This window comes from Panthera tigris, chromosome D4 (assembly GCF_018350195.1).
Source record: "Panthera tigris isolate Pti1 chromosome D4, P.tigris_Pti1_mat1.1, whole genome shotgun sequence".
NCBI lineage: Eukaryota > Metazoa > Chordata > Mammalia > Carnivora > Felidae > Panthera > Panthera tigris.
This window is the reverse complement of record NC_056672.1, coordinates 18,402,594-18,428,254: the sequence shown is the minus strand read 5'-3', so window position 1 is coordinate 18,428,254 and position 25,661 is coordinate 18,402,594. Positions and strand designations below refer to the sequence as shown.

Sequence of the window (25,661 nt, the reverse complement as noted above, 5' to 3'; positions counted from 1 at the left end):
GAGGCAAGAAGTGGAAACTGCCAATCTCTTAAGGCTTGGTCCCAGAAACTGCCATGGTGTCTCAGCTGTATGTCATTGCTCAGGAAGTTATAGAGTTCCCCTAGATTAAAAGACAAGAACATAGAATAGACCTGACCTGCCATTGGGAGGAGTGCCAAAGAATTTGCAGCCTTGTTTAATCTACCGCGGCGAGGATGACCATCCAGATTGTAGTCATGACACCGTATTGCGTCTCAGCTAGTACAATGCCAGGTGCGTTTCTCAATCACTGCATTTGTCTTTGTGTGAGAGTGACTAAACCATGAGCTCCTTGAGAGCAGGGATCTTGCCTTTTACATCGTGGTGAGGCACAGTGCCCACCCAAGCATAGCTGATGATCCATAAATGCTGGAGGAATGAATGACACAGAGCTGAGTTCTACCCCTGGCTCTGCTTTGAAGCAACTCTATTAGCCCAAGCAGGATATTGAACTACTCTGGGTTTGTTACCTGTGCAGAAAAATGAGAGGATGGGATTACATGACCCCTGTAGTCTTCATTTTCCCAGCACTACCATTTATCAGTGTCCTTGGGCTGCTGTAACAAAATACCATAAATCAAGCAGGGGAAACAACAGACAGTTATGTTTCCCAGTTCTGGAGGCCAGGAAGTCCAAGACTAAGATGTCTGATTTGGTTCCCGGTGGGAATCCTCTTCCCGGCTTGCAGACAACCACTTCTTGCTGTGTTCTCATATGTTGGGGTGGGGGAAGGAAGGAAGGAGGGAGGGAGAGAGACAGAGAGAGAGAGAGAGAGAGAGAGAGAGAGAGCGTGAGCACGTTCACAAGAGCTCTGGTCCCTCTTCCTTTTCTTATAAGGAGACCAATCCTGTCCTGGGGCCTCTACTCTTATGACCTCATCTAAACCTAATTGCCTCCCAAAGGTCCCACATCCTAATACCATGACATCGGGAGTTATGGATTTTGGGAGACACCGTTTAGTCCATACCAACTATTCTACAAAATCTACTCAGGCTAACTAATTGAAAAAATAGAGAGATCTCAGATAGGAGTCTTAATGAGAGGAATCCAGGAGAGTGAAAAGAACGGAGTAGAGGAAAGGATTGTTCTGTTGAGAAGAACAAAGGATGCGGTCAAGCAGACGGATGGATTTTAGGCTCAGACGCAAATATTGGAATTACGTTGGTGGCCCTTGGACCAGAAGGAAGGAATCTAATGGAGGCTCTTTCAAAAGTTGAGGACTTGGGAGCTATTAGGCCAAAAAGAGTAGGAGAGATTTATAAATCAAAGTGCGCACCACATTTTGTAGCTGGGTGATGAGGGAATGCCAGTTTATCTAGCATCAGCAGTGGTTCCCAACTATGACTGTACAGAGAATTCTCTGATGAGCTTTTAAAAAATACTGATGCCTGTATTTTTTAATACAGCCTCCTTCTGATAATACTGATCCTCCCAAGACCACTCAGTTGAGGTTTTCTGGAGATGGGACCGGAGCATCACTATTTTCCAAAGACCCCCGGCGATTCCACTGTGCAGCCAGGGCTGACAATTTCTAATTAGAGTTAGTTAAAGGCACTAGATTTCTGGCTGTGGTGGAATGATGAGAAAGTGAGGATTGAAAGCTGACAGCCACCAAATAACTTGGGATGTGGGTTGTATGGTATATAGATTATGACTTCCCAAAGATGTCCACATCCTAATCCTTAATAGCTGTGAATAGGTTAGGTTTTATGGCAAAGGGGAATTAAGGTTGCTAATCAGCTGGCCTTAAAATGGGGAGATTATCCTGGAGTATCCAAATAGGTCCAATGTAATCACAAGGGTCCTTAGGAAGAAGAAGAGGAAGGTAGAGGCAGAGAGGCAGAAGGAGAGGTGGCTATGAGAGCATAGTCAGAGAGATGCAACATTGCTAGCTTTGAAGATAGAGGAGGCACCTTGAATGAAGAAATGTGGGCTGCTTCTAGAAACAGTTTTCAAGAAAACAAACAGAAAAAAATTTTTTTTAAATAATACTAATAATAATTAAAAAAAAAAAAAAAGGATTCTGCTCTAGAGTGTCTGGAAAGGAATGCAGCTCAGTTGACCTAAAACCTTGCTTTTGGCCTGGTGAGACCTGTGTCAGACTTCTGACCTACAAAACTGCAAAGTAGATTCGTGTTGCTTTAAGCTGCTGAGCATGTGGTCATTTATTACAGCAGCCTCAGGAAGCTAATATATGTGGTCAGTTGGAGGAGGTAAATGTTGATGAACTTTTGCAGGGGCCTTGTTGGTAGAGGAGAAACTCTGAGAGATAGGTGTTAGAATTGCAGTCTTATCGGGATTTTTTTTTTTTTTTTTAAATCTCAGGGCTGTAGCATACCTCCTCAGAAGGTTTAAAATCAAAAGTCAAAGGAATAGGCTATTATGTGTGTCACTAAATTCATCAATGGAGTCAGAGGGAAGAAATTCCTGGAAACTTTTCGCAACAATATTGCTTGAATCGTGATCAACTTCACTGATCTAAAGGCTGACAAAACACGTGTTTTACCTGGATGGTTTTGAATTACTTAAGTCCCCGAAGAAATAGATAGGATCTGCAGCTTTCTCACAGCTCATCACCGGAATGTAAACCGGAGCTTAATATTCCTATCGCTCTCCTCTAATCAGATCTCTAGACTCTGCTGATGTTTTTTCATTGGGTCCTCCTGAATAAGAAAATAATTGGATAATCACACATGCTCGCGTGCGCGCGCGCACACACACACACACACACAGAGCATATGAGAAATCAAAGAACCTCCCATATGTACGTGTATTCACTAAAGTGCATTTATTGGGGATTTATATATGACTTGTGTTAGGGATTCATCAATGAACGTGACAGGCGAAGTCCTGGTTCTCGTGGAGCTCACAGCCTGGTGGAGAACACAGACAAGTAATTGGGTGAGTTAGAGTAGAGCAGAAAATACAGGTTGCTATAAAACAGGCAACTGGCTCCGTGTAGGAGTGGGAAAGAAGGATATGTCCAGGGGAGGGGCTTCCTGGGGGAAGAGAATTTCTAAGCGGTATCAGCAAACTCTGGGATACCTTTAAAAATGGAAATTCTCAGGCCCGTGAAACCAGACCTATTAAGCCTGAAATCCTGGGGATGAGACACCAAGATCTCTGTTTTATTACATCTCTGAGTGGTTTGGATACACGCTGAAGTTTGAGAACCAGAGGTCATACCTGGGCTGCACATTAGAATCGCTGGGAGCACTCCTACCACTGTTGCGGTGGCCCCTCTCCAGAGACATTGACTCAGTCGGTCTGGGAATAGAGCATAGGAATTAGTAGTTGTAAAGCTCTGGATGTTATAATGTGATTTCAACACGCAGTCAAGGTTGAGACCACTTCTCTAAGCTGGCAGCTGAGGCATGAGTCAGCGGGGCCGTGGGAGCTGGTGAGAGGGCAGGAAGGGTATTACAGCCTAGATGTACGAGAAAGCCTGAGGTTCCTAGGACTTGATAAGGCTGGAGAATACACACTACAAAACTCCATGGCTTAAAATAGGGTTCATACTTATACACGTAAGTGTTTATTGCAGTAGCTTTAAAACTTTAATGTGCATAGAAATTATCTGAGGATCTTGTAGGACACAGACCCTTATGCAGTAGGGAGGTTCTGTTGCCCCAGCTCTCCCTGAGCCTGCACGTCAGAGAGTGGATGGGGACTGCAGAAGTATCTTACGCTTCAGCCCAGGACCAACATAAGGACACCTCGCCCGGGGTGAATCGTGGATGCCCGTTGCTGGGTGGGTATGTTGTGAGGGTAAAAAGAAAAGATGCATCCTAGCACAACCTCCCAGCCGGCTCTCCTGATTATTTTCCATCAAGGTCGTACTGCTTTGAGCTCAGCAATAACCCCCCCACCTCCAATCTAGCTGAGTGCATCCCCCGGCCAGGCCCGCAGAGCCAGCTCATTAAGTGGCCGCTGGAGCTCTCTGTAACGTGCCAGCCAGCCAGGGAGGCGCTGGCCGAGGAGGGGGGCTCTCCGGGGACCTCTTTTCCCTCTCTCCCTCTTCCCACCTCCTCTGGCTGACGGCGGCGGTGCCTGCGGCAGAGCCTCCCTATGCAGCAGCCCCTTGCACTTGGCTCGCACTTCTGGGCGCTGTCCATGGTTGCAGCATCTTTCGGCGCGCCACGTCAGGAGGCCGCAGCGGGGCCCTGCGATTGGCGGAGGAGCCCCTCGCCATCCCCCAACACCCCCGCCCTCGCGCCCGGCCCGGAGCCCGGGCCCCCGAGCCCCGGCCCCGCAGGCGCGTGCCAGTGAGCGCGCGGGGCGCGCCCTGGGGCTCCCGGGCGGCACACCCACTTTCCTTATTAGGGCAGAGTCGACGCCCAGAGCGGGCGGCCGAGCGCGGGGGTGGGGCAGGGAGCCCAGGAAGGCGACGGCCGAGGGCGCAGCCACAGCCTCAGCCGCCTCCGAGCGGCAGGAGGGGACAGCGGTCGCTGCGCTCCGGCCAGCCGGTTTCCCGAGACCCCGCTTCTCTCCGCGGGGCAGAGATCTTCCTCTGTGCCCCGCCGGGTACCCCTAGTCCAAACGTCTCTCAACGACATGGAAGAATTTTTGCAACGCGCCAAATCTAAACTGGTAAGTTGGGGGAGCAAGGCTGTGTGCGTGCGTGTGTGTACCTGTGGTGTGTGTGTGTGTGTGTGTGTGTGTGCGCGCGCCCGCGCGCGCTGATGAAGGGGAAAGGGCATTGCAGCAGAGGGGGAAGAAACAACTTTGCCACTTAGTTGTCAGGGTGTGTGGGCTCAGCCTGGAAAGAATCTTTGGAGCTCGGGTCCGTACGGCTAGCAGTCTCTCTCCAGAATCCTGCCCCCGCGAAGTGCGGAGCTGGGGGTGGTCGTGGCCTGACGGAAGTTGGGTCCTGTGTGCCCAGTTTTGGTTCCTTTGGCCTGAGGTTGGACAAAGGTACGTCCGGCCAAACTTCAGTTTGCTTCTGAAGGCTAGAGGGTTAATGGGTGTGGTGCTCCTTTGGAAGAAAGAGCCCAGCCTTCTGCAGATGCAGTACCTGTAAGTGTAAAGCGGGAGGGGGGGTGGGGTGGGGAAGAAACCCTTAGAACTGTACTTTAGCTGGAGGCGGTGGCAAAGCGTAAGAGAGGAAGTTAGGGTGCTGCTAGGAAGGACGTTCCTGCGAATGCGCAGTTTACCCAAGCGGCCCCCACAAAGAGCTTGCTCCAGGGCAGAAGTAAGGGGTGATCTCGTGTGACTCATGTGCCTCTCCCGTCCCTGTTCAGGGCCCTGTTCAGGTCCCTGTTCAGATCTGTAACTTGGGGAGAGGCAGAAGGGGAAAACCCCAACTGTTGCTGCCGATGTGGGGGTTGCCCGACTGTTGTTCTCTTGGGAAGAGACCAGCATGTTGGCGGGTACCGCTGAACCACTGTCCAAAGAGTGAACTGTAATTTTATTGTGTGTGTTTACAGTTGCTACACATTCTGGAACAGATTCTAGCGGCTTCCTAATTCCAAACTGTTTTGGCTCTCCAGCATAGCAGTAATAAACATAATGGGAATGTTTCTGTTTCAACACTTAGGAAAAAGCCTCCGCTCATTTAGAAGCAATATCTTTCGTGAACAGTGAAAGTACGTTTTATGGGCCTGGCAGAGGAAGAAATGCATAATTTATGATGCCTTTAACCTTTAAACCTTCAGAGAAGACAAAATACAAAGTCACCATTAAGGTGACGTCTTAATCACAAGGCAGGGTAGTTGCAGGATTGTTACAGTCCCTCATTTATCTTTGCACAACAAAGGGAGCGCAGACCCAAGTCTTACCCTGATTTAACTCTAAGTATCTTTTACAAGACGTGAGAGTTGATTAATGCTAAGGTAAGTAGTAAGTATTTTGTTTTCTACCTCAAGTGTCCCAGAGACTCAAACCATTGTGGGGATTTCAGAAAGTTTGTGGTCATTTGTGTGTTTATTACTGACCCCCTTATAGTGTTACGTGAGCACTCGCACTCACTTGCATTTCTGATAGCGTAAGTAAACTCCCTGTTCTTTACCTAATGATGAGGGAGAAACGGTCAAAAAGAAGTCGATCGTGACAACTTATTTACTTGTTTGTTGTTGTTGTTTGTTGGTGGTGGATGAGAATGATTGGGCATCAGTGATACACATCGATTTAGACTGCACCTGTGTTTCACTCCTGAAACGTTTATTTTAACAATAAACATTTAGATTGTGGGGTCTGATGTGAGCAAGAGATTTGCCTCATTTCTTTTTTTTTTTAAATGTTTTTATTTATTATTTTTGAGACAGAGAGAGGCAGAGCATGAACAGGGGAGGGGCAGAGAGAGAGGGAGACACAGAATCCAAAGCAGGCTCCAGGCTCTGAGCTGTCAGCACAGAGTCCGACGCGGGGCTTGAACCCATGAACTGTGAGCCGAAGTCGGACGCTTGACCGACTGAGCCACCCAGGCGCCCCTTGCCTCATTGCCAAAGAACAATTGCAGGCCTGGAAAAATTCCCTGTTTCAGAGCAATCAGTTGAAAGTAATGGGTAAGTTTATTTACCGAGTCCCTTCATTAGACGAGCAATTTGCTCTCTATCATTAAAAAAAAAGACAGGAAAGAGAAGTGGTTGTTTGAAATACTGTTTCTAGTTTCCTGTGTTAGCCAGGAGAACAATTACTGCTAATTTTATTTTTTCTTGGAATAGGTTTCTTGTTAGACTCTCAATGAGGCTTTCGTATTCAGCCGCAGGAAAGGTGTTCTGGTCACTTTTGGTGTCACATTGCCCCTGACAAATGATCTTTTCCAGGAAAATAAAACTTTTACCTAATTGCAACATTAACTATAGTTCAAGATAACCTTTCGTTTTAGATGACAGATAATCTTTGTTTTGGAGGAAGAAATTAAGTCAGTAATTATGACGTTCATTTGTGGGCACATTCCTAATCAATTAGTAAGATTTTAAAAAATCAGGCTAATACTTCAGAAAGCATTTGAAGGAGAAGAAATTATGCTGGCCTCATTAGGCCAGAATTAGATAGAACTGAGGTGTTTTCCATCAGAAAGCTGTTTTCCATCAGAAGTTAATATAGGCTTATCCCTATGATACCTTTAAAGAATCTAATTGACAGGTTGTTTTCCTACCTACTTGATTTCTCGCTTTGCTATTCTGTAATCATGATGTGTATCTTTCAATAGTTTGAAATTGTCAGTGTTCTTTCCAAAGTCCTAACATAACCTCACCCACCATTGGAACTAGCTAATTCCAATAGGCAAGAGAAGTTTTGAATTGCAACCATTTTGCATTTGTTAGTCATAGATAAAATTTCCAATGATCAAAACTTGGGAGACATTGTGCGTCTCTTTTCCTCCTGACCAGGAATATTTATTATTCATCTGTTATTGTGAGGGGAGCATCAGCTTTCCCATTCTAGGCCAGGCCCTTGTGTTGAGTGGAGATCTTTGAAGGGGAAGGGATGTTTTTGAATTTTTATCCGGTAGTTTCGGGCTTGCGTCTGTTGAAATCGGGAAAGCATGCCCTCAAACCTTTTTCATCCTAGTCTGGTCCGGCTGATCCTTAAGCTGACGCATGTTCGGGGACGTAATCCCAACCCCTCCCCCCCAAATCTCTCCTTCTGATACACACCCTTCCTTCCTGAGAATATGCTGTGTTTATCAGAAGTGGCAAAAGCGGACCCCGAGTGTGGCCTCAGAGGGATCGCTTCTTCCTGGTTCTCCAATGGTTCTCTAGGGGGCCTGCCTTCTGCCTGGTTGGTACATGCTTGGGTGCCTGGTTCTTCTTGGTAAAAAAAATCTTAGCTGACTGGAGGGCAGCAAGGGAAGTCGTCATTTATTCCAAGCACAGTCTTCTGAGATGGTTCTCTAGGGGGCCTGCCTTCTGCCTGGTTGGTACATGCTTGGGTGCCTGGTTCTTCTTGGTAAAAAAAATCTTAGCTGACTGGAGGGCAGCAAGGGAAGTCGTCATTTATTCCAAGCACAGTCTTCTGAGATGGCACCTCCGTGACAAATACAGAATGACGAGTAGGAGGTGGACACAATGATGGTTCAACAATCAAGCCAGCAGAGAAGCCAGGATTCACTCCCCTGATGTGAGCTCGCAGCTATGTCTCTGGGGTGGACACTCATTGCTAGAACTGGAAATGAGAATAAAAACACACTTTCTTTTTTTTTTTTTTTTTTCCTGCCAGGGCCCACCTGGCTTTTCTTCCACCTGCCCATTGAGAGCCTGGAGGAAGGACAGAGATCAAGTCCGATAGTTCCAGGCTTGTCCTGAAGTTTTAGCCATGCTCTCCTTTTTCAGTTATGCCGTTTCTATGGTGGTGTCTTATTCTTAGTCGTAGCATTTCGATGGTAAGAGAAATGGAGGGGGGGCAGGGAATAAGGGCTCCCTGCCCTAGACTGTGATTTGGGAAATGTCCCTCCATTTCATGGTGATCGGCTCAGAAAAGCATTCAGGCCAAGATGACCTCATGATGGCAGTAAATGGTCCAAGTTCCTATGGACTTTGTGTGTGTGTGTGTGGGGGGGGGGATGAAATAAATGAAGAATCAGAGCCCTGGGGTTCAGGCTGATGGGAAACCAAGGTCCCCACACTTGTGGGCTGGCTACCGAGCCTCTTACTGCCTGGATCCCACCGGCTGATTCAGTTCAAGCAGCTGCTGATGGGTTGGGGTGGGGGGGGGGGGGTCACTGCAGTCCACATGCCCTATGATGTAGATCACCAGTCAGCCTTGGGTATGTGTGGGGGTGGGTGGAGGAGTGTCAGCTGCCGCAGGATGGATCCAGGCCACATTAATGTCACAGGAATGCTGTTTTCAAAGAAAGGGTGGGGATAGGGCGGCCACTACAGTCTGAGGGATACATCTGTCTCTTCAGCAGCGACAGCTGCCGGTGAAGTGGTCAGTTCTGCAGTGGGTATTAGTGACCATGGGGACTTCTACAGGAGAACAGTCCTGGGTGACCTGAATGTCAACGTGGACTCTGTGCTGTGTGGCACAGGGACAAGAAAGCACGTTCGAAAACTCTAAAAGAACGACCGCGTTAGAGTTGTAGAGGAGGTGGGGTTTTTTAAGAAAGAAAGAAAGAAAGAAACACATTGCCGTGTGTCTACAGAGGCATCATCTTGACCCTGGAGGAATCTATTCCTGATTCTTTTATGGGAAGAAGAGTTGTCCATGTTGCAGATGACCGTTGCAGGTATTTGAGGGGGCCGCTGTGGAAAGGGCTAGGGGTGATGGAGCTGCTGCCACAGCAGCTTCACTTGGGGAGCTGAGCTCATTCTGACCGCAGGCCACGGGATCAGCTCCCTCCCCATCCATGAGCGAGGGCCGGTGCACTTGAGACTTTGCCAGAGCCTTCCAGAGCAGGGAGGGAGACTCGGGAATCCAAAGCACTTCTGTGAATGTGGCGCCAGTCCCTTAAGGGCCGATGAGGAAAAAAGCCCACGATCGCTTTAGTCCTGGAGTCAGTTGCATTTCTCACTGCCGCGGCTTTCAGACCCAGGGCTGTGGGTTATCCAGCCCCGGGGCCTGCAGAGAAGAGTCAGACTTTTTCAGTGTAAATCTCACGGTGGACTGGTCTGCCTCAAAGGTAAAGGATTGGTCCCTGCCGTTCAGACAGCACCTTGGGTCTTGAAGGATGTGATTAGGTGAGCAAGGACACCATTTAATTAAGGACTTGGGAACATTTTATGCTAACTAGGTAAAAAGGCGACAGCTTTGGAATAACCTGTTTATTTCCATTTGTAACATTTGTTTGGGCAGATGTTAACGTTGTGTGGGGTTTGGCCGCCCGGTCTGGAGAGCTCTTGTAAGCAATGGTGGCTCGGGGATAGAGGCATCACTCTCCCTGGACATCCACTCCTCCCTGGTGTGCTAGTTGAGCAGTGAAAAGGGGGAGGGAGAACTACCCGGGTCTGCAAAAGATGAAGGCTGCAAAAGAGGAAAGACCATCTGGGGACCCGAGAAATAAAGTGCATGTGTTGACTTGGTCATTGATTCTGTGCGGACCGTGGGGTTTGTGGTAGAGTCATAGAGTTTGGAGTCTTCTTTGAACAGAAACTGGGGAGGGGCATTCAAATTCAGGCGGCAGCATTCACATGGAGTTTGATATGACTGGCACCTTCTGGGTCCGTGCAGTACACAACTTGCACAACCGTACATGGCTTCCCTGCCTCAGGTCCTGGAGTAGCCCGCTCAGAATCTCTGGCACTGTGCCAAATCCATTTCTGTCTGAGCCCTGTGGCTTTGGGCTTTGGTTTCCAGGGGAGGTATCTTTCTCCTTAAGAGATCTTGAGAGGCAAGCTGGGTGCTAGATTGCTCTGAAAAATCCGACCCACAAAGCCCGGGTTAGAAAAACCAAGCTGGTAACACAGTCTTGGGTTTTTAATCTGAAAAAAATGGAATAGCGATACCCACTCTGCAGGTTTATTGTAAAGCCAAACGACTGTATCTACAGCCTTCAGCGAAGAACCTGGCTGCTTCTGTCTCAGCGAATGGCATTTGTTGCTCATCCAGTTTGCCCAGCTGGAAACTTCCTTTTCCTTCATCCCACCCCCACCCACCCTGCCCCTGGCATCACTAACTCATCAGGATGGCTGCGCTGGCGGGCTCACCGGTCTCCTGTAAACCACTCTCCCGCTGCTGCCAGGGAGCGTCTTCTGCACCTCCAGAAACCTCCTGACCTTTCCATTGCTCTTTGGAGAACAATAGCACTCTTAGCAAGACCCCGGGATCTGGCCCAATGTGTCGCTCAGACTCTTGTGGCTTCTCCTCTTGCCCCCTTTGGCATAAAAAACCCCTGCCCCTTCTTCAGGTTAGGTGAAGAAAGGAAGTCTCACCGAAGGACCCTTCCCCATCCCCCCTGCCTCATTTCATGAGTATAGGTTGGGTTTTTTGGTCATGATTTTGGATCACTTACCTCAGCGTGTCGTTATATTTCTATTGGGCATGTTTGTCTGATTCATCAGCGTAAAAAATAGGTCTCTGTATGATTTTGTCCACCACTGTATATCAGGGCCTGGTGCAATGCCTGATATTTAGTAAGCTGTTTGTTTTGGCAATCAATCATGCCATATTAATGCTAATTAAGGACAAAGAGCCTTCTGAGTATGTCATCTAGAGACCCGTTCACCCATTGCTCTGTTTGGCTGTTCTGTTTGCCAGTCTCCAGATTAATCTGAATGGCAGCATTCACTTTGACGAGGGGCTCAGGACAGCGGATGGTTCAAGCGTCACGGGTCACCAGATCAGGGATTCCTTTTATGTTCACAAAGATCTTTGTCGCTTTGCACAACCTGTACTTGGCCTCGTCAGGTGTAATACGAGGAACAGCAAAGCAACCCTTGGTGTCACAGATCAGGCAGAAGTTCTCTTTGGTCTTGTCAGTGCTGATGACATCCATCAGCAGAGTAGGCTGTCACTTTGGATCTTGCCATTCGTCTTTTTTTTTTTTTTTAAGTTTATGTTTCTTTATTTTTGAGACAGAAACAGAGCACGCGTGGGTGAGGGGCACAGAGAGAGGGAGACACAGAATCCGAGGTCGGCTCCAGGCTCCTCCGAGCTGTCAGCACAGAGCCGGACCTGCGGCTCGAACCCACGAACTGTGGGATCATGACCTGAGCCGAAGTCGGACGCTTAACCGACTGAGCCACCCCGGGCGCCCCAGGATCTCGCCATTAATCTTAATGAACCGCTGCATGTGGATCTTCTTTCCTTAATTTCCTGTTAGGGCAGACTGAAGTCTGTTCCTTAGAAGGAGACGAGGGAGGATGTTCTCTCGGCTCGTGGGGACCGGTAGATGGACCAGGAGCAAACACATCGGTCAGCTGTTCCGGCCTCCGATGCTTTGGAGCTTCAACAGGCTTCAGATGCTTCTTGGGACCGTGAGCCACGCTTGTACTAGACGTAAAAAGAACAGAGTGTTTTTAGCATGAACGAAGACGTAGGGCAAGAGGCTTGAGCAAATCATACCGCATTGTAGTGGCTCAATAAAAACTAGTAAGTGGGTGGACAGGTGCAGATTCAGAGTGATCTGTATCTGAAGAGGGCAGGTGCCAGCACGCACACACCCAGGTTGGTTTACTAGAAGGAGGTGAGAAACATTAAGGTCAAGGAGTGCCACACAACACTTTGCACGTAGTGTGTACTCCATATAAAATGTTACTAAAAACTAACGAGGCTAGTTTTTAGGCATACCTGCCTGGAATCTGCAAATCTTGGTTGAATTAAAGCATGAGTGGATTGGAGAGAGGCAGGGAAGGGAATGGGCCACTAAAAGCATCTGTAAAACCGCACTGGGTGGATCAGCAAACAGAGCTTCTCGGTGCCTTGGATCTTCCTCTGTGTGGTTCAGAGACTAAAAGTTAGGCTCCCCCGATCTTAACTACCACACCAAGTCTGCCCAGCCTATTCTGCTGCCTCTAACATCTAATATCATGAGATAGGTTGGCAGGGAAGCTTTTTAGAGGCCTTGAGATGAAAGGTGCAGGCATTCCAGACGAGATCCATTAGTATTTCTGTCCAGTCCTGAGACCGCAGACTTATGCAGGGGATGAACCCATGCGCCGTCCTGAGGCAGATGCCTTGTCCGGCCGGCATGCTGTTTGCGATAGAACATGATTATGGTCTTCTATTTCATCTAACTCTCAGGGATGTGACCGACTTCCCCAGGTATTCTTATTAGCCTGTCATGTAAGAGTCTTCTTGACATGATGGTGTCCAGAAAAATTGCGTATCTTTGACTCCATGCGCTTTCTAGTTCTTGCTTTGGCTTCCAGGAAGCACAAAGTTATGTTTATGCTTATTCCTTAGCCTTGTGTTTCTTTTTTTGATTTCTTTTTTATTTTTTTATTAAAATTTTTTAACGTTTATTTATTATTGAGAGAGAGAGAGAGAGCATGAGCAGGGGAGGGGCGGAGAGAGGGGGAGACACAGAATCCAAAGCAGGCTCCAGGCTCCGAGCTGTCAGCCTAGAGCCTGACACGGGGCTCGAACTCACACACTGTGAGTGAGATCATGACCTGAGCCAAAGGCTGACGCTTAACCAACTGAGCCACCCAGGCGCCCCTGTATTTCTTTTTTTAAAATGTTCGTTTATTTATTTTTGAGAGAGTGTGTGTGAGGGAGGGGCAGGGAGAGAAGGAGAATCCTAAGCAGGCTCTGTGCTGCCAGAACAGAGCCCCATGCGGGGCTCTATCTCCCAAACCGTGAGATCATGACCTGAACCAAGATCAAGTTTTTCTAATTTTTATTGCTTAGTTTCTATCCTGTTATTATACTTGTTTTGTTGTGGGGTTTTTTTTTTTTCTCGATGTGTTTTTTTATTACAAGCAGCTCACCCTTTTGGACCTTGGCAAGAATAAATAAATCCCTTTTCTGATAATGTATACGATCATGAACGTATTTTGGCAACAGGTCTGGTGTAATTCAAGGTTTATCTACTCACATATGGGAATTAGCTTTCTTCATGATTGTGCATATTGTGTGGGGGCTTCCAAACAGGTAGTTGAAATTAGACGTCAGCACCATCAAAACAGTATCTGTGTTCTCATCCTTAATGACAGCTGCCTTCCTTGGGAGCAGCAGTGATCACACATTCCTGTACCTGAGCCGGTAACCTGGAGCCCAGGAAGCAGCCCGTAGTAGAATTGCCTGCCTAAGGAGATTTACAAAGAATTTCATAGAGCATTTTGGGATTTGGAGGAACCTGGGAGATACCACTGTCTTCCTCATCACTTCTTTCCCCTCAATGCTGCACGGCGTGGTAGCTCACGGCCTGATTTCAGAGTCTGCCTTTGCCATTTTTATTTGCTGGGCAGGCAGCTTGGGTCACTTAGCCTCACCGAGTCTCGGTTTGCTCATCTATAAAATGAGGACGACATTAGCACTCCTCTCTTAGGGCTGCTGCAGGTGTGCATGGTCCTGAGGTGAGAATATGCTCTCCATCTGTAGTCCTAAGGACACAAAAGAGACCACTGGGGGATCAGAGAGCCAGGAAGCCTTACTGACATTTTATAGGAACAGGGACAGTCCTTAGCTCCCTTTAGTTCACCTAAAATTTGGTGAATATCCGTCTTCCCTCTAAGAGATAGATGTTTTTCGCTTACTGTGCACAATGGTCTGGTGAAGTAGCTAGCGGTCCCCTTTTGCGGTTGAGCAAACTGAGCCTTAGTGAGGCGGGGAGTTTGCCCAAGTTCTCACTGCCAATGAAAAGCAGAGCCAGAGTTTGCTCCCAGATCAGCGGACTCCAGTTCCAGGACTCTCTTCTTATAGCCTAAGTGCCTTTTCCCACCTGATCTCCTGGAATACTTAATTCCTTTTCAATTAAGAGTGGACAACTTGACAGGTTAATAGGAGGGTTGGATGGTAAGTTCACTTTGACCCAAGAGGGGTTTATTTCTGTGTTGACTGTTTTATATTATTAAAAGCCCTTGGACGGCTGAGTAATCAACTAATGTTATTGAGAACTAGCTATGAAAAAAATATGTGGCTCGGCTGTCTGTGATTTGCTTGAACAAGTTGGGAGATTTTCTCACTGTATGCCCATGCAAAAGGAATATAAAATACTGATAAACCATTTGGAAAATTGGTGTGTGCCTTGCTTTTACAGTGGTCAGAAATGTGGGAATTTAGTGAAGTTTTATTTTTATTTTATTTTATTTTAAAGTTTATTTTTATTTATTTTGAGAGAGAGATAGAGAGTGAGCAGGGGAGGGGCAGAGAGAGAGAGAGAGAGAGAGGGAGGGAGGGAGGGAGGGAGAGAGGGAATCCCAAGCAGGCTCCATGCTATCAACACAGAGCCCGACGCTGGACTTGAACTCATGAGCCGTGAGATCATGACCTGAAATCAAGAGTGGGACACTTAGTGGACTGAGCCACCCTGGTGCCCTGAGAATTTAGTGAATTTGTAATAAGGAGAATACGTTTCAAAAAAAGTTTGAAGTTGCCCCTTACTTACTACCATCAGGGTTGTTGTCACAACTTTTGGTTTTGCAGATTTCTTCTTAGTCTCTTGCTGGAGGACTTCAAGATTATTTTGGTCGATTGATTGGCTGATGATTGGCACAGTGGGGTGGCTCTCCCCAGTGACACAGCTAGTGAGAAGACCTCAAGTTGGGAGACAGCTGTCAGTCCTGCCAAGTCTGTTTTTGGCCCTTGAGTCCACTGGCTTAGCAGTGCTCTAGAAAACTGCCGGTTATACTCGAGACACATAGGGGTGAAGGAAATGGGAAGAAAGAAAAGAAGGAAGGTGGAGGTGGGATTGGAAGGAACCGGGAGAGAAGAGAAGGATCTGGGGGGTTGGACAGAGGGAAACGTGGTGAGGCATAGGAGAACGTCCTTCCGAAACCCAGGGCGGAATGAATTGGAGTTCACTCGTCTGGCATCATCAGCCAACCCTCGGTCTCCTGAAAGATGGAATTCTGCAAGAGTGGCTTTTCTTTAGGGAGCCAAAATTGATGACCAAAAGCACATCTTTACGAATAAAGAAGATGCGTGCACACAGATGAGCAAATAAGCCAAAAGCAGGACCAGACCTGTCAATACCGAGGACGAACTGGTGGTTGTCAGAAGGAAGGGGGGTGGGGGGATGGGCAAAAGGGGTGGAGGCGAGTGGGAGACGCAGGCTTCCAGTTATGGGATGAATACGCCCTGGGAATAAAAGGTACAGCGTGGGGTACGTGGTCGGTGATATCGTAGCAGGGTTGTACGGTGACAGATGTTAGCTCCATTTGTGAGCGCAGCATAACCACACGGTTGTCAAATCACTATCCTGTGCACCGGAAATGAATATGACGTTGTGTGTCGACTGCACTCAAGTAAAAAAAGTAAAAAAAGGAAACATATCTTTTAAAGGTCGTTTTTTTTTTTTTTTTTTCCTCACGGGAAAATATCCTAAACTCGCTCCCTCTCTGAGCCTATTTGTTAAAATGTTTTTTTTTTTCAACGTTTTTTATTTATTTTTGGGACAGAGAGAGACAGAGCATGAACGGGGGAGGGGCAGAGAGAGAGGGAGACACAGAATCGGAAACAGGCTCCAGGGTCCGAGCCATCAGCCCAGAGCCTGACGCGGGGCTCGAACTCACGGACCGCGAGATCGTGACCTGGCTGAAGTCGGACGCTTAACCGACTGCGCCATCCAGGCACCCCACTCTCTGAGCCTATTTGTAAGGCGACATCTGTAAAACACAGCAATGCTGGGAACACAGCAACGACTCCCGAATGTTAGCGATCACCATCATCGTCATGATCGTCATCATCGTCATCATCGTCGTCATCATCATCATCATCATCATCACTTAGTCTGTGCTTTGACAAGATATTCACAAGCTTGATTTTCTCAGAGTGCGGTGACGGGAGAAGGGGTTGCCAGAGGCTGTAACTGCTGATGACTTACAGTGGAGGAATTGCCCAAACAAAACCAAAATCAAACAGAATCTACAAGACGCAGACCCAGGCCCTCAATAAGTGTCATTCCATCTGGAGTCGGGGAAACAGTTCTGAACATCTGTGCGGTGTCTGTGGCTATCACATCACTGGTGTTCACAGTGATAACCCTGAGCAAGCAAGGAGGAGAGGTCACGTAAGCCCAGTGTCCTGCTTGAGAAAACGGGTGGGGTGTGCAGGCAGTTTCCGAACAATTTCTAACTCCGATCATTCGAATAGAAAAGGAAATAGAAAGGAAATTGTCCCATGGAGGGTAAGCTTCGGTTGTCTGGAGAAGTCTCTCGCACAGGAGACCTCGTTCTTACGGGAAGCCAGATAATGTGAAATGTCATGGTTTTCATAACAAGTGATCATGAGTCAGGAGGGAGGGTGACGGTGCTAAAAATGTGAGCCTGATGTGAGGAGGCAGAAATAGGCCCGTGGCATGTAGAAGATGCAAAAAAAAAAAAGGCCACTCCTCGCGCCCCGCTCCCGTCCTGAGCCCGAAACTAAAGCTGGCTCTGGACTCCACAAAAAAAGCTGCAGCGGGTGTAAACGAAGATCCCTGAGAACAGCCCCAGGGGGAGGGGCGGCTACTGATGGACTTTCAATTATTTGGAAGGATTTTGTGGGAGAGCTCTCATTCTCAGAAAGCATTTCTTTCCCTCGCTCAAACAAAAACAAAAACAAAAACAAAACAAAACCCAGGACTTACAGGATAAGTGGCTTTAAAAAAAAAAAGAAAAGAAAAGAAGATGCCCATCCATTCAGTGAGGTCCAATTGTCGTGAAAATGATCTATCAGTTAATTGAAGGGTGCGAAAAAGAAAGGTGCGGGCCTGCATCTTGGCTCCCCAAAATGGAAAAGAACAGAGGCAGAGGTTCATCCCGAATGTAGGGGCATTTTGCTTGGCTTTGCACTCTTCATGGGTTTTCTCCAGCAAGGGGTCAGTGGCGCTGGCCAGATCAGCACCTGGCCCTGGGAAGACAGAGGTGTCACGGCAGGTGGACAGATCAGCGGGTCCTCTGCCACGGCTGTGTCTGAGAGGGCACACGTCTGCCTGCTCCCTGGGAGGGCAGTGTCCCCGGGCCCTTCTCCAGGGACACAAGGGGGCAAGCCTCTCTTTGCCCCCAACTTCTCTGCTGCTTTCCCCCCCCCCCATTTCTCTCGAGAAATAATTGACATCCATCACTTTAGCAGGATGGTTTGGTTTACTCTAAGAGGATTGCCACCGTAGGTTCAGCGAACATCCATGGTCTTTTACAGATCCAAGAAAAAGAAAAGAATGAATAAAGGGGGACATTTTCTCCTTGTGATGAGAACTCTCAGGCTTACTTACTCTCTTAATGACTTTTCTATATATGGCGTGGCAGCGTTAGCTCTGGTCTTATCATGTTGTACATTATTAAGTCTGTGCAGCTTTAACACTTCCGTCTTCCCCCGGCCCTGAGCGGCCTCGTTTGGCGTGTGCGCGGTGCCTCCTGACCAAAATACTAGGTAGGACTCTCTCACCCTTTGACAGCTGCAATAAAAACAGACTCGCAGAGCTGGATCCTTTCAGGGAAAGGTGAACGGTATTTCAACTCATCCTTGTGGATTAATACAAGCCTAAACTTTGATTCAGATTTTGTTTTATCTTTTGAGTATTTACCAAGAGCACTGGGAGGACTCATTTGGGTCTCTTTCTTTTTAGATTGTAGGCAAACGAAAGCGTGGCCTTAGGAAATGTGTACAGGTCACGGAAAAAGATAAACAGGAAGGAGAATTGTATTCGCTAGCTGAATGTTTCTTCTATTATTTAATTGTGAATTTGCTTCGTAAGACCCTAACGTAATAAAGCCGTGCACAAAACAAAGCATCTTCATTGGTCTGGAACTGATGGCATGCTTTCCACTTGGCTGACATCCCTGGAGCGCTGGGTCTCTTGGCTCCACTCTCTAAAAAAAATTCAGACATAAACTCACTGTAGTGGATGCAGAGCAAAATGCCATCCCAGAACTGGCTTTTAAAACACTTTGAAAAATTCATTAGCCTCCAGCGTTATTAGGTCACTCTGAGCCATATTGGGGGGGGTGGTGGGGAGAGAAATGTACTTCTCGCTTGTGTGGAATTATTTCATGCCGAAATAGCCTTCTCAGCAAGCATGACATTGCTGTAAAGACCAGTTAACACTCGTAGGGTTTCAGATACCAGCGTCTACACAGCTCTGATGAATCCCATAAACACTGCACTGTGCGTATTACTACTAGCCCCTTCGTTGGACTTTTGCTTTCAGCGTGGTTCATATTCGGCCACCCCGATCGCTATTGTCACTCTGGACATACCCTGACCCGTCACTTCAGCGAGCGGTGTGGAAACAGGCATCAGGATTCCATGTGTTTAAACACAGCATTCTACAGCCATAGTCTTTTGTGAGTGATTTCTTGCTTTGAAACTGTTAGTTATTTTGCTCTTAGACCGCTAGAGTTGAAACTACTGTGAAAGCATAGAGCTTTAACATTGAAGCAGATGACTTTAGACATCTATTTCAACCTGCTGGTATTAGGTTTCTGTCTTCATTTATTTGTGAAATAATAAATACATGTTAAAGCAAATTTGAAAAATAGAGGAAAGGTAAAAAATGAGCCATAAACATTAGAAACTAATATTAAAAATTACCCATCTTCATTCAAGCATGACCGTTGGCAATATCTTGGCAAGTCGTCGCTTTCTTAGTCTCTCTTTTCTGTGCATAGGATCAAAGTAGGATATTCATACATTTTAGTACCCTGATTTTTACCTTACTCAACATTATTCCTTAAATATTTCCCTTGTTATTGAATTGTATTTCAAATCAGCATCTTAACTAATAGCACATGACTTGATAAAAAAGATATACTATGGTTAACATTTCGATTACCCCTCCATTTTTTTTTGCTATTGTTAATTACACTGTAATTAACATTCTTTGTACCTGAAATGGTTTTATCTTGTTAAGGATCATGTCCTTAAAATAGTTTTTCAAATATGTGCTTATTAGAGCAAGAGATATAAATATTCTTAAGTTTCTTGATAAATCTTTCAACATTGATTTCGGGATGAAATGCACCAACTTTCAAGACCCAGAGAGGTTCCAAAAGATTCACTTGTCCCCTAGAATGTTGTGACAGGGTTCAGCATAGATTTCTGGTCTCTTGACACATAGGTCTGTGCTCCTGATCAATCTGAGAGGCTTTATAGTGTAGCAGGAAGAGTACTATATAGATCTGAGCAAAACATACAGATGCGAGCCAATAATCTCAAGCTGCCTTGCTGCTAAATTAAGATGATTGTAACGCACCCTATCCCACACCAGTCATGGCTCCCATTTGAGACCATGAGGTAGAATCTGACACATCCTCTTTTTCTCTTCACTTCCTCTATTTCAGAGGCAGCAATAACTGTTCACTAGCTGCCTCGTATGGTAATTGAAGACATAGTATCACACTTCATAACCTTCTCTCACCCATGTGATCTCCCTCGGTCAGCCTTGGGTAGGATGGGTGTTATCATATCTACATCACAGGCGAGAAGAATGAGGCCAAAACAAGTGAAATGCAGCCTTGCCCGAGCACACACAGCCAGCAAGGGGCAAAGCTGGACACAGGATCCGTGTCTTCTGGTTCCCCAGCCCTTGCTTCTAGCAGTATCTTTATGAACTAAAAATTGACTCGTACTATGAAAAGGTAGTTTGAAATTCTCGCTGCGAGTCTGATGGTTCGGATTTATCTCCACGAAAGGAAGTGGCCGGGTTAAAACACAGGCACTTTTCCAAGTGAAGACTATCCAAAGGTAAAGCACATTTGTGCCGAAGCTGTGTTTCGGGAAACACACAGGACAGCAAACCTATCGAGCTTGGGAGTTTCGTGTGATGTACTCTGATGAACAGTTTGCAGGTGTGAGATTAATGGATGTGTCATTGGTGGCAACATGCTGAGCTCCATGGGTGCTGGACACCAAGTGTCACCTGTGACGATGGGAAGGAGGTGCCCGAGAAGCGAGTCTTTGGAGGGCCTGTGAGCCTCATCCCAGGTACTGTAATGGGGCAACAGGTGACTGGATGCTGTTTATGTTGACTCCAGCTGAGAGTTCTATGTAATGAAGAGAAGAAAGTTTAATTGCTTACAACACGAGATCTTTCCCTGCTGTGGAGGAGGTATAAAGATGTCAAAGTCTCTCTCTCTCTCTCACTCTTTGTCTCCCCACCCTACCCCCATTATTTCCCCCGTTGAGATCATATTTATTATCCGGCCGAAGACCTAAATGCATCCCTCACTGGTGCAATAGGGAGTAATTTTAGTGTAGTGTATTTAATGCTGTGTGAGCTGAATTCTTCTCTTTCAAAAAGACTCTCCCTAAGAAACACATATATTTCTGGACCAACATTTCCTACAGCCGCGGCACGACAGAGGCCACACGGTTGCTGAACACAGTGTGCACAAAGGTGATGATGCGTTCGACACACTGGTCTGTGGACAGAGGTCCTAGGTCGCCTGTTTTTCCCAATCTTCTTTCCAAAAGAAGAACTTAATGAATTCACACTGGGGAGAAAAGTGAAAAGCCAAACATTGCTGGAAGGAATTTAGGGAGTTGGAGCTCAGGGTTAGTCTGGGCACTCTGTATTAATACAAATTTTAGGTTTATAGGACACCAGTTGTCCTGAAAGCCTAACGTGATTTTTTTTTTTTTTAAAGAGAAATCTATTGTCTACAGATGATTTGTATACAGTACGGTAATTCCTTTACAGATGTCACGTGGGAAGCTTTAATATTTGCTGAGGGAAATATACTTGGGATGAGATTTTCTTGTAAGCGCTGGGATGGGAATGAAAATCAGTGACTCTGAGAGACTTAGCTGTGTAGTTGTTAAGTCATGCACATCTGCTAAATAATTAGCATGCTGTGGGGTAGGAGGTTCTGGAAGTAAATCCTTCTGTGCTATAACTCCTAGCTATCCAACTCCTTTCTGAGGACGCGTCTGCATTTTTAAAAGACAAAGAGCAGAGAAGGTGGAGGGCCCAATGGGAACATTCAGGTTAAGCTAATACCTTGCCCCGACCAATATCCCTGACTGGGCTTTCTCTCTGTCTCAGTTCTTCTCAAAACATCTTTATCCTGCTTCTTACCCCTGGGCACTTAGCTGTCAGCAAAACCTACCCTTGGCCAGCAAGCGAGGGAGTAAATACCTATCAATATTTACAGTTTACATATTTTACTTCATTTGACCTTCATAGCGATACTCTGAGCCAGGCATTATTATGCCCAGCGTATGGAGGAGGAAACTGAGGCTCAGAAGATCAAGGGACTTGCTGTAGGTCACATACGTAACGAACGTTAGAAATAAATTTATGGTATTCTTTAACATTTGTTTTTAACGTTTATGGACTTTTGAGAGAGAGAGAGACAGAGTGCGAGTGGCAGAGGGGCAGAGAGAGAAAGAGACACAGAATGTGAAGCAGGCTCCCTCCAGGCTCTGCGCTGTCAGCACAGAGCCCAACTCGGGGCTCGAACTCACCAACCGTGAGATCATGATCTGAGCCCAAGTCGAACGCTTAACCGACTGAACCACCCAGGAGCCCCAAGAAATAAATTTATGGTATTCTGTCCCTGAGAGCCTTAACTTGTATTTCCATTGCAATGCACCTCAGGGGCTCAATACACCGACTTCGTGGGGAGTGGTCATTATAGCAGCTGTTCCTAAACTTTCTGGTGCATAAGATCTGGGGGAACCTGTTAAGAGGTAGGTTCTTTAAAAAAAAAAAAAATTTACGTTTATTTATTTATTTTGAGAGCGACAGAGAAAGTGAGCAGGGGAGGGGCAGAGAGAGTGGGAGACACAGAATCCCAAGCCGACTCCGCACTGTCAGTGTGGAGCCCGATGTGGGGCTTGAACCCGCCAACCGTGAGACCATGACCTGAACAGAAACCCAGAGTCAGATGCTTAACCGACTGAGCCACTCAGGCACCTCTCCCCTTTTAAAAAATTTTTGAAGTTTATTTATTTTGAGGGAGAGCCAGAGAGTGAGCGGGGAGGGGCAGGGAGAGAGAGAGACAGCGAGACAGAGAGAGAATAAGGATGCAGATTCTGATTCAGTGCGGTGGGGGGTGGGGGGACCGGGGAGCCTGCACTTCTTATGTGCTCCCGGGTGATGCTGATGCCGCTGGCCCCCAGACCACAGTTTGAGTCGTGAGAGTCCAGAGTGCCACGCTGGGGGGCAGAGGGTCCCTCCGTGGCCCCTCTCAGGGGGCGCTGGGATCTGGAGAGGGCGGTCCCCAACTGTAAGGGGGTGCTTCCCCTCTAAGGAGGTGCTGCCTCATTGCACTTCCCTGCGGGCAGCGGGTACCGTCCCATGACACTGAGGCGGAAATGTGCAAGGAGCCGGGCGTGCAGTCTCCTAAGCTGTTAAAATCTAAGGCGAAGGAGGCAGTCTTTTGTGCTCGGATTTCGGATGGCAGAAGAATGGGTATGGGAGGAAGAAGGATCCCTCTGCAGTCGCACCACAAAGACAGCCGTCCGTTCTAATAACTCGTAAGGCAGGCAGTGCACGAAGTGCCCGTTTCTGACGTGTGTTGCTGTTCAAATGGTCCACTGTTCCTTACGTTTTGCCAATAAGAAAACACTGGAGCCTCCTGGCTGCACGGTGCCTAGCGGAGGAGGGGACCGTAGAGAAATATGTTGCTGCGCCTTAAGGCGGGCGAGGGAGGACAGACCTGGAGGAAGTGATAATGTCTTAAGAAGTGCGGGGCTCTTAACCAGGTCCTTTGAATTATGTCAGGGGGAAAGCGCGGTGTGGCCCTTTCCCCCAAGGACTTGCTGCAGGAGACGATGTTGGAATCAAACTTCTTTTTTTTTTTTTTTCTATTAGGACAAAACCATCCACAGTTCCCCTCGCCACTGTCTGGTTTCTGTCTCTTTGTCTAAATTACTGTTAATTTTTCTTGTCTTTATATGATATCCTCTTTCAGACAGTCCCTTGGCATCTGGTGCCGGTCTGCTTTCTGTTTCGTGGCTGTTTGTCCCCCTCCACGTGGTTACTGGTGCGCCTTTGTACGTGACGCTTGGTGATGGGTGGTGTCCTTTATCACTTATGCCCTTCCTCCTTTGTTGATGGCTTTTGCTTAGTCACCCTGCTTCTCTGATGTGTCCTTTGTTCGCACTCTGTTTCCTACTGCCTCTTTACCCTTCCTTGTCCAATTCCTCTTTATCCTAATACAGGATTCTGTTTCTGTCAATGCAGTGGGGGAGCCCAGCGTGGCCGGCGGACTCTCAACGTAGTTTGGGGGTGCTCAGCAGACGTCTTCAAGTGTTCAGGTGTCGTTTTCGGGTCCCGTTCTGTATCAATCACCTTTCACTAGGTTCTGCTCTGGTAGCAGAAATCCCCGGTCTCCACGACTTTCAATGACAAAGGGGTAGTTGTCAGTCAGGTTACAGGTTGCTGAGGGTCAGCTGTGGCTCCCAGAGCCTTCTTCATTCTGGGATGGAGGCCAGTGGCCCAACCACGGCCTGGGGAGGCTGTTCTTGGGGCAGAAGGAGGACGAAAGCTGGTAGGGTCGAACGGTAGTTCTTTGAGCTTCAGCTCGGGCTGGACCAAGCCACTTCCGTTTGAACCTTCATCAGCCAAAGCACGTCACGTGGCTGTGCCCATTGTTGGTGGAGCGGGAAGCATATTCCACCCGCAGACAGATACCGCAAGTTCCGTGCCCTTGTGCGGGGACACAGCCTCGCGTTTCTATAGGAACGAAAGTTAATGATTAGGGAGAACGTTGTAGCCTACTACGCGCTCTAAAGCTAGAATCCATCCTGTCAGGTGAACACTGCCCAGAACCACACTTACATCCTGTTAATGGTCATGTCAAAAGGTAGATAACCACCCAATAAAAGCTTTGATTCAGAAACCTGAGATTCTTTGGCAGTTTCTACTATCATTTTTTAAAGGTTTTTTTTTTTTTTTTAATGTTTGTTTATATTTGGGAGACAGAGCGTGAGTGGGAGAGAGGTGGAGAGAGGGAGACACAGAATCCGAAGCAGGCTCCAGGCTCCGAGCTGTCAGCACAGAGCCCCATGCGGGGCTCGAACTCACAACCCACGAGATCATGACACGAGCCGAAGTCGGATGCCTAACCGACTGAGCCACCCAGGCGCCCCTACAGTTCTTGATATTATTAATCAAATGAGAATCTCTGCTAGCTATTTAGTCATCTCTCATGCCTTCAGATGAAGCTTGGGCAGGAGTCATTTCCATGGTCACATTTGGGATAACTTTATGCTGTATCTGGGTCCCTAGTTTAGGATTGGGGGCAGCTGGCTCACCTCCTTTAGATCACCACGGAAGCATTTATGGAATAAGACTACCTTGCAAAATCCTTTAAACTCACGGTGCCTCAGTTTCTTCCTCTAAATTAGGGAATAACAATAGATCCCCCTTGTAGGAGGTCTTGAGGATTACATTAGGTAATAGATGTAAAACTCTTAGAACCTTTTGATACATATAAATATTTGAGTCTTTGATGGGTGATGATGTTGACGATGCCACCAATGGTGACTTCTATTCCTTTGGTATCTGAACTGACAGACGATCAGACGTATGCTTCTGAGTTTAAGATTTATTTATAAGTAAATAAAATCAAAATCAACACAGAAAGTAGGGGCTTAAATTCCTGACCTCCTGTTAGACTAGCAGTAATGTGTCTTGGAGAAATTAATCTCCAGACCGGATGTTCTCGCCTTGCAGTCACTGTGCGGGGCGTAAGTTGTTTAACTGTCGCATGAAGTTTTCAGTTTATTTGGTGACCGCAGTGCACCTAGGGCTGGGATGAGTGGGATAGGCTGCTGGAAAATTCCAGACAAGGTTGGAGAGGAGAGCCACAGGACTCGTGTCTGGAAGTCAGTTGGCTGGGCCCTCCAGGACTGGTCTTGGGGGAAATGGGTATGCGGGTTAGCGTACGTGGGGAGCTTGCTAAGGAGGACAATGAGGCTTCCGGCCCGGATGGCTCCTTTTGTCCCATGTGCCATCAGCTCAGCCTGAGTAGCCTCAACATGAGAGGAAAGGAGCCAGGGTCATGGAGTCAGAGTGTTAAGTTCAGTGACTTCTCAGTTGTGTGAACTTGGGTGTGTGTCTTAATCTCTTTGAGCCTTGGTTTACTCATAAATGTAATATTATTTAATATTTGTCCATCCATGATCATGTGCAAGAGCATTACATATATTCTTTAAATATTCACAAAGTC

General features: G+C 47.1%; 1 protein-coding gene and 1 pseudogene across 4 annotated transcripts in view; one reads left to right on the top strand and one right to left on the bottom strand.

The window, feature by feature from the left end:
- The first annotated feature begins 4,422 nt into the window (after positions 1 to 4,422).
- Positions 4,423 to 25,661, top strand: part of PRUNE2 (prune homolog 2 with BCH domain) — a 278,459-nt gene continuing 257,220 nt past the window's right edge. For all 4 annotated transcript variants that reach the window (XM_015535442.2, XM_042963395.1, XM_042963394.1 and 1 more), the window contains exon 1: positions 4,423 to 4,608. In XM_015535442.2, the coding sequence (XP_015390928.2) occupies positions 4,573 to 4,608 (36 nt within the window). In that variant the 5' untranslated portion in view covers positions 4,423 to 4,572. The remainder of the gene's footprint in view (positions 4,609 to 25,661) is intronic.
- Positions 9,148 to 16,259, bottom strand: LOC102962119 (annotated as a pseudogene).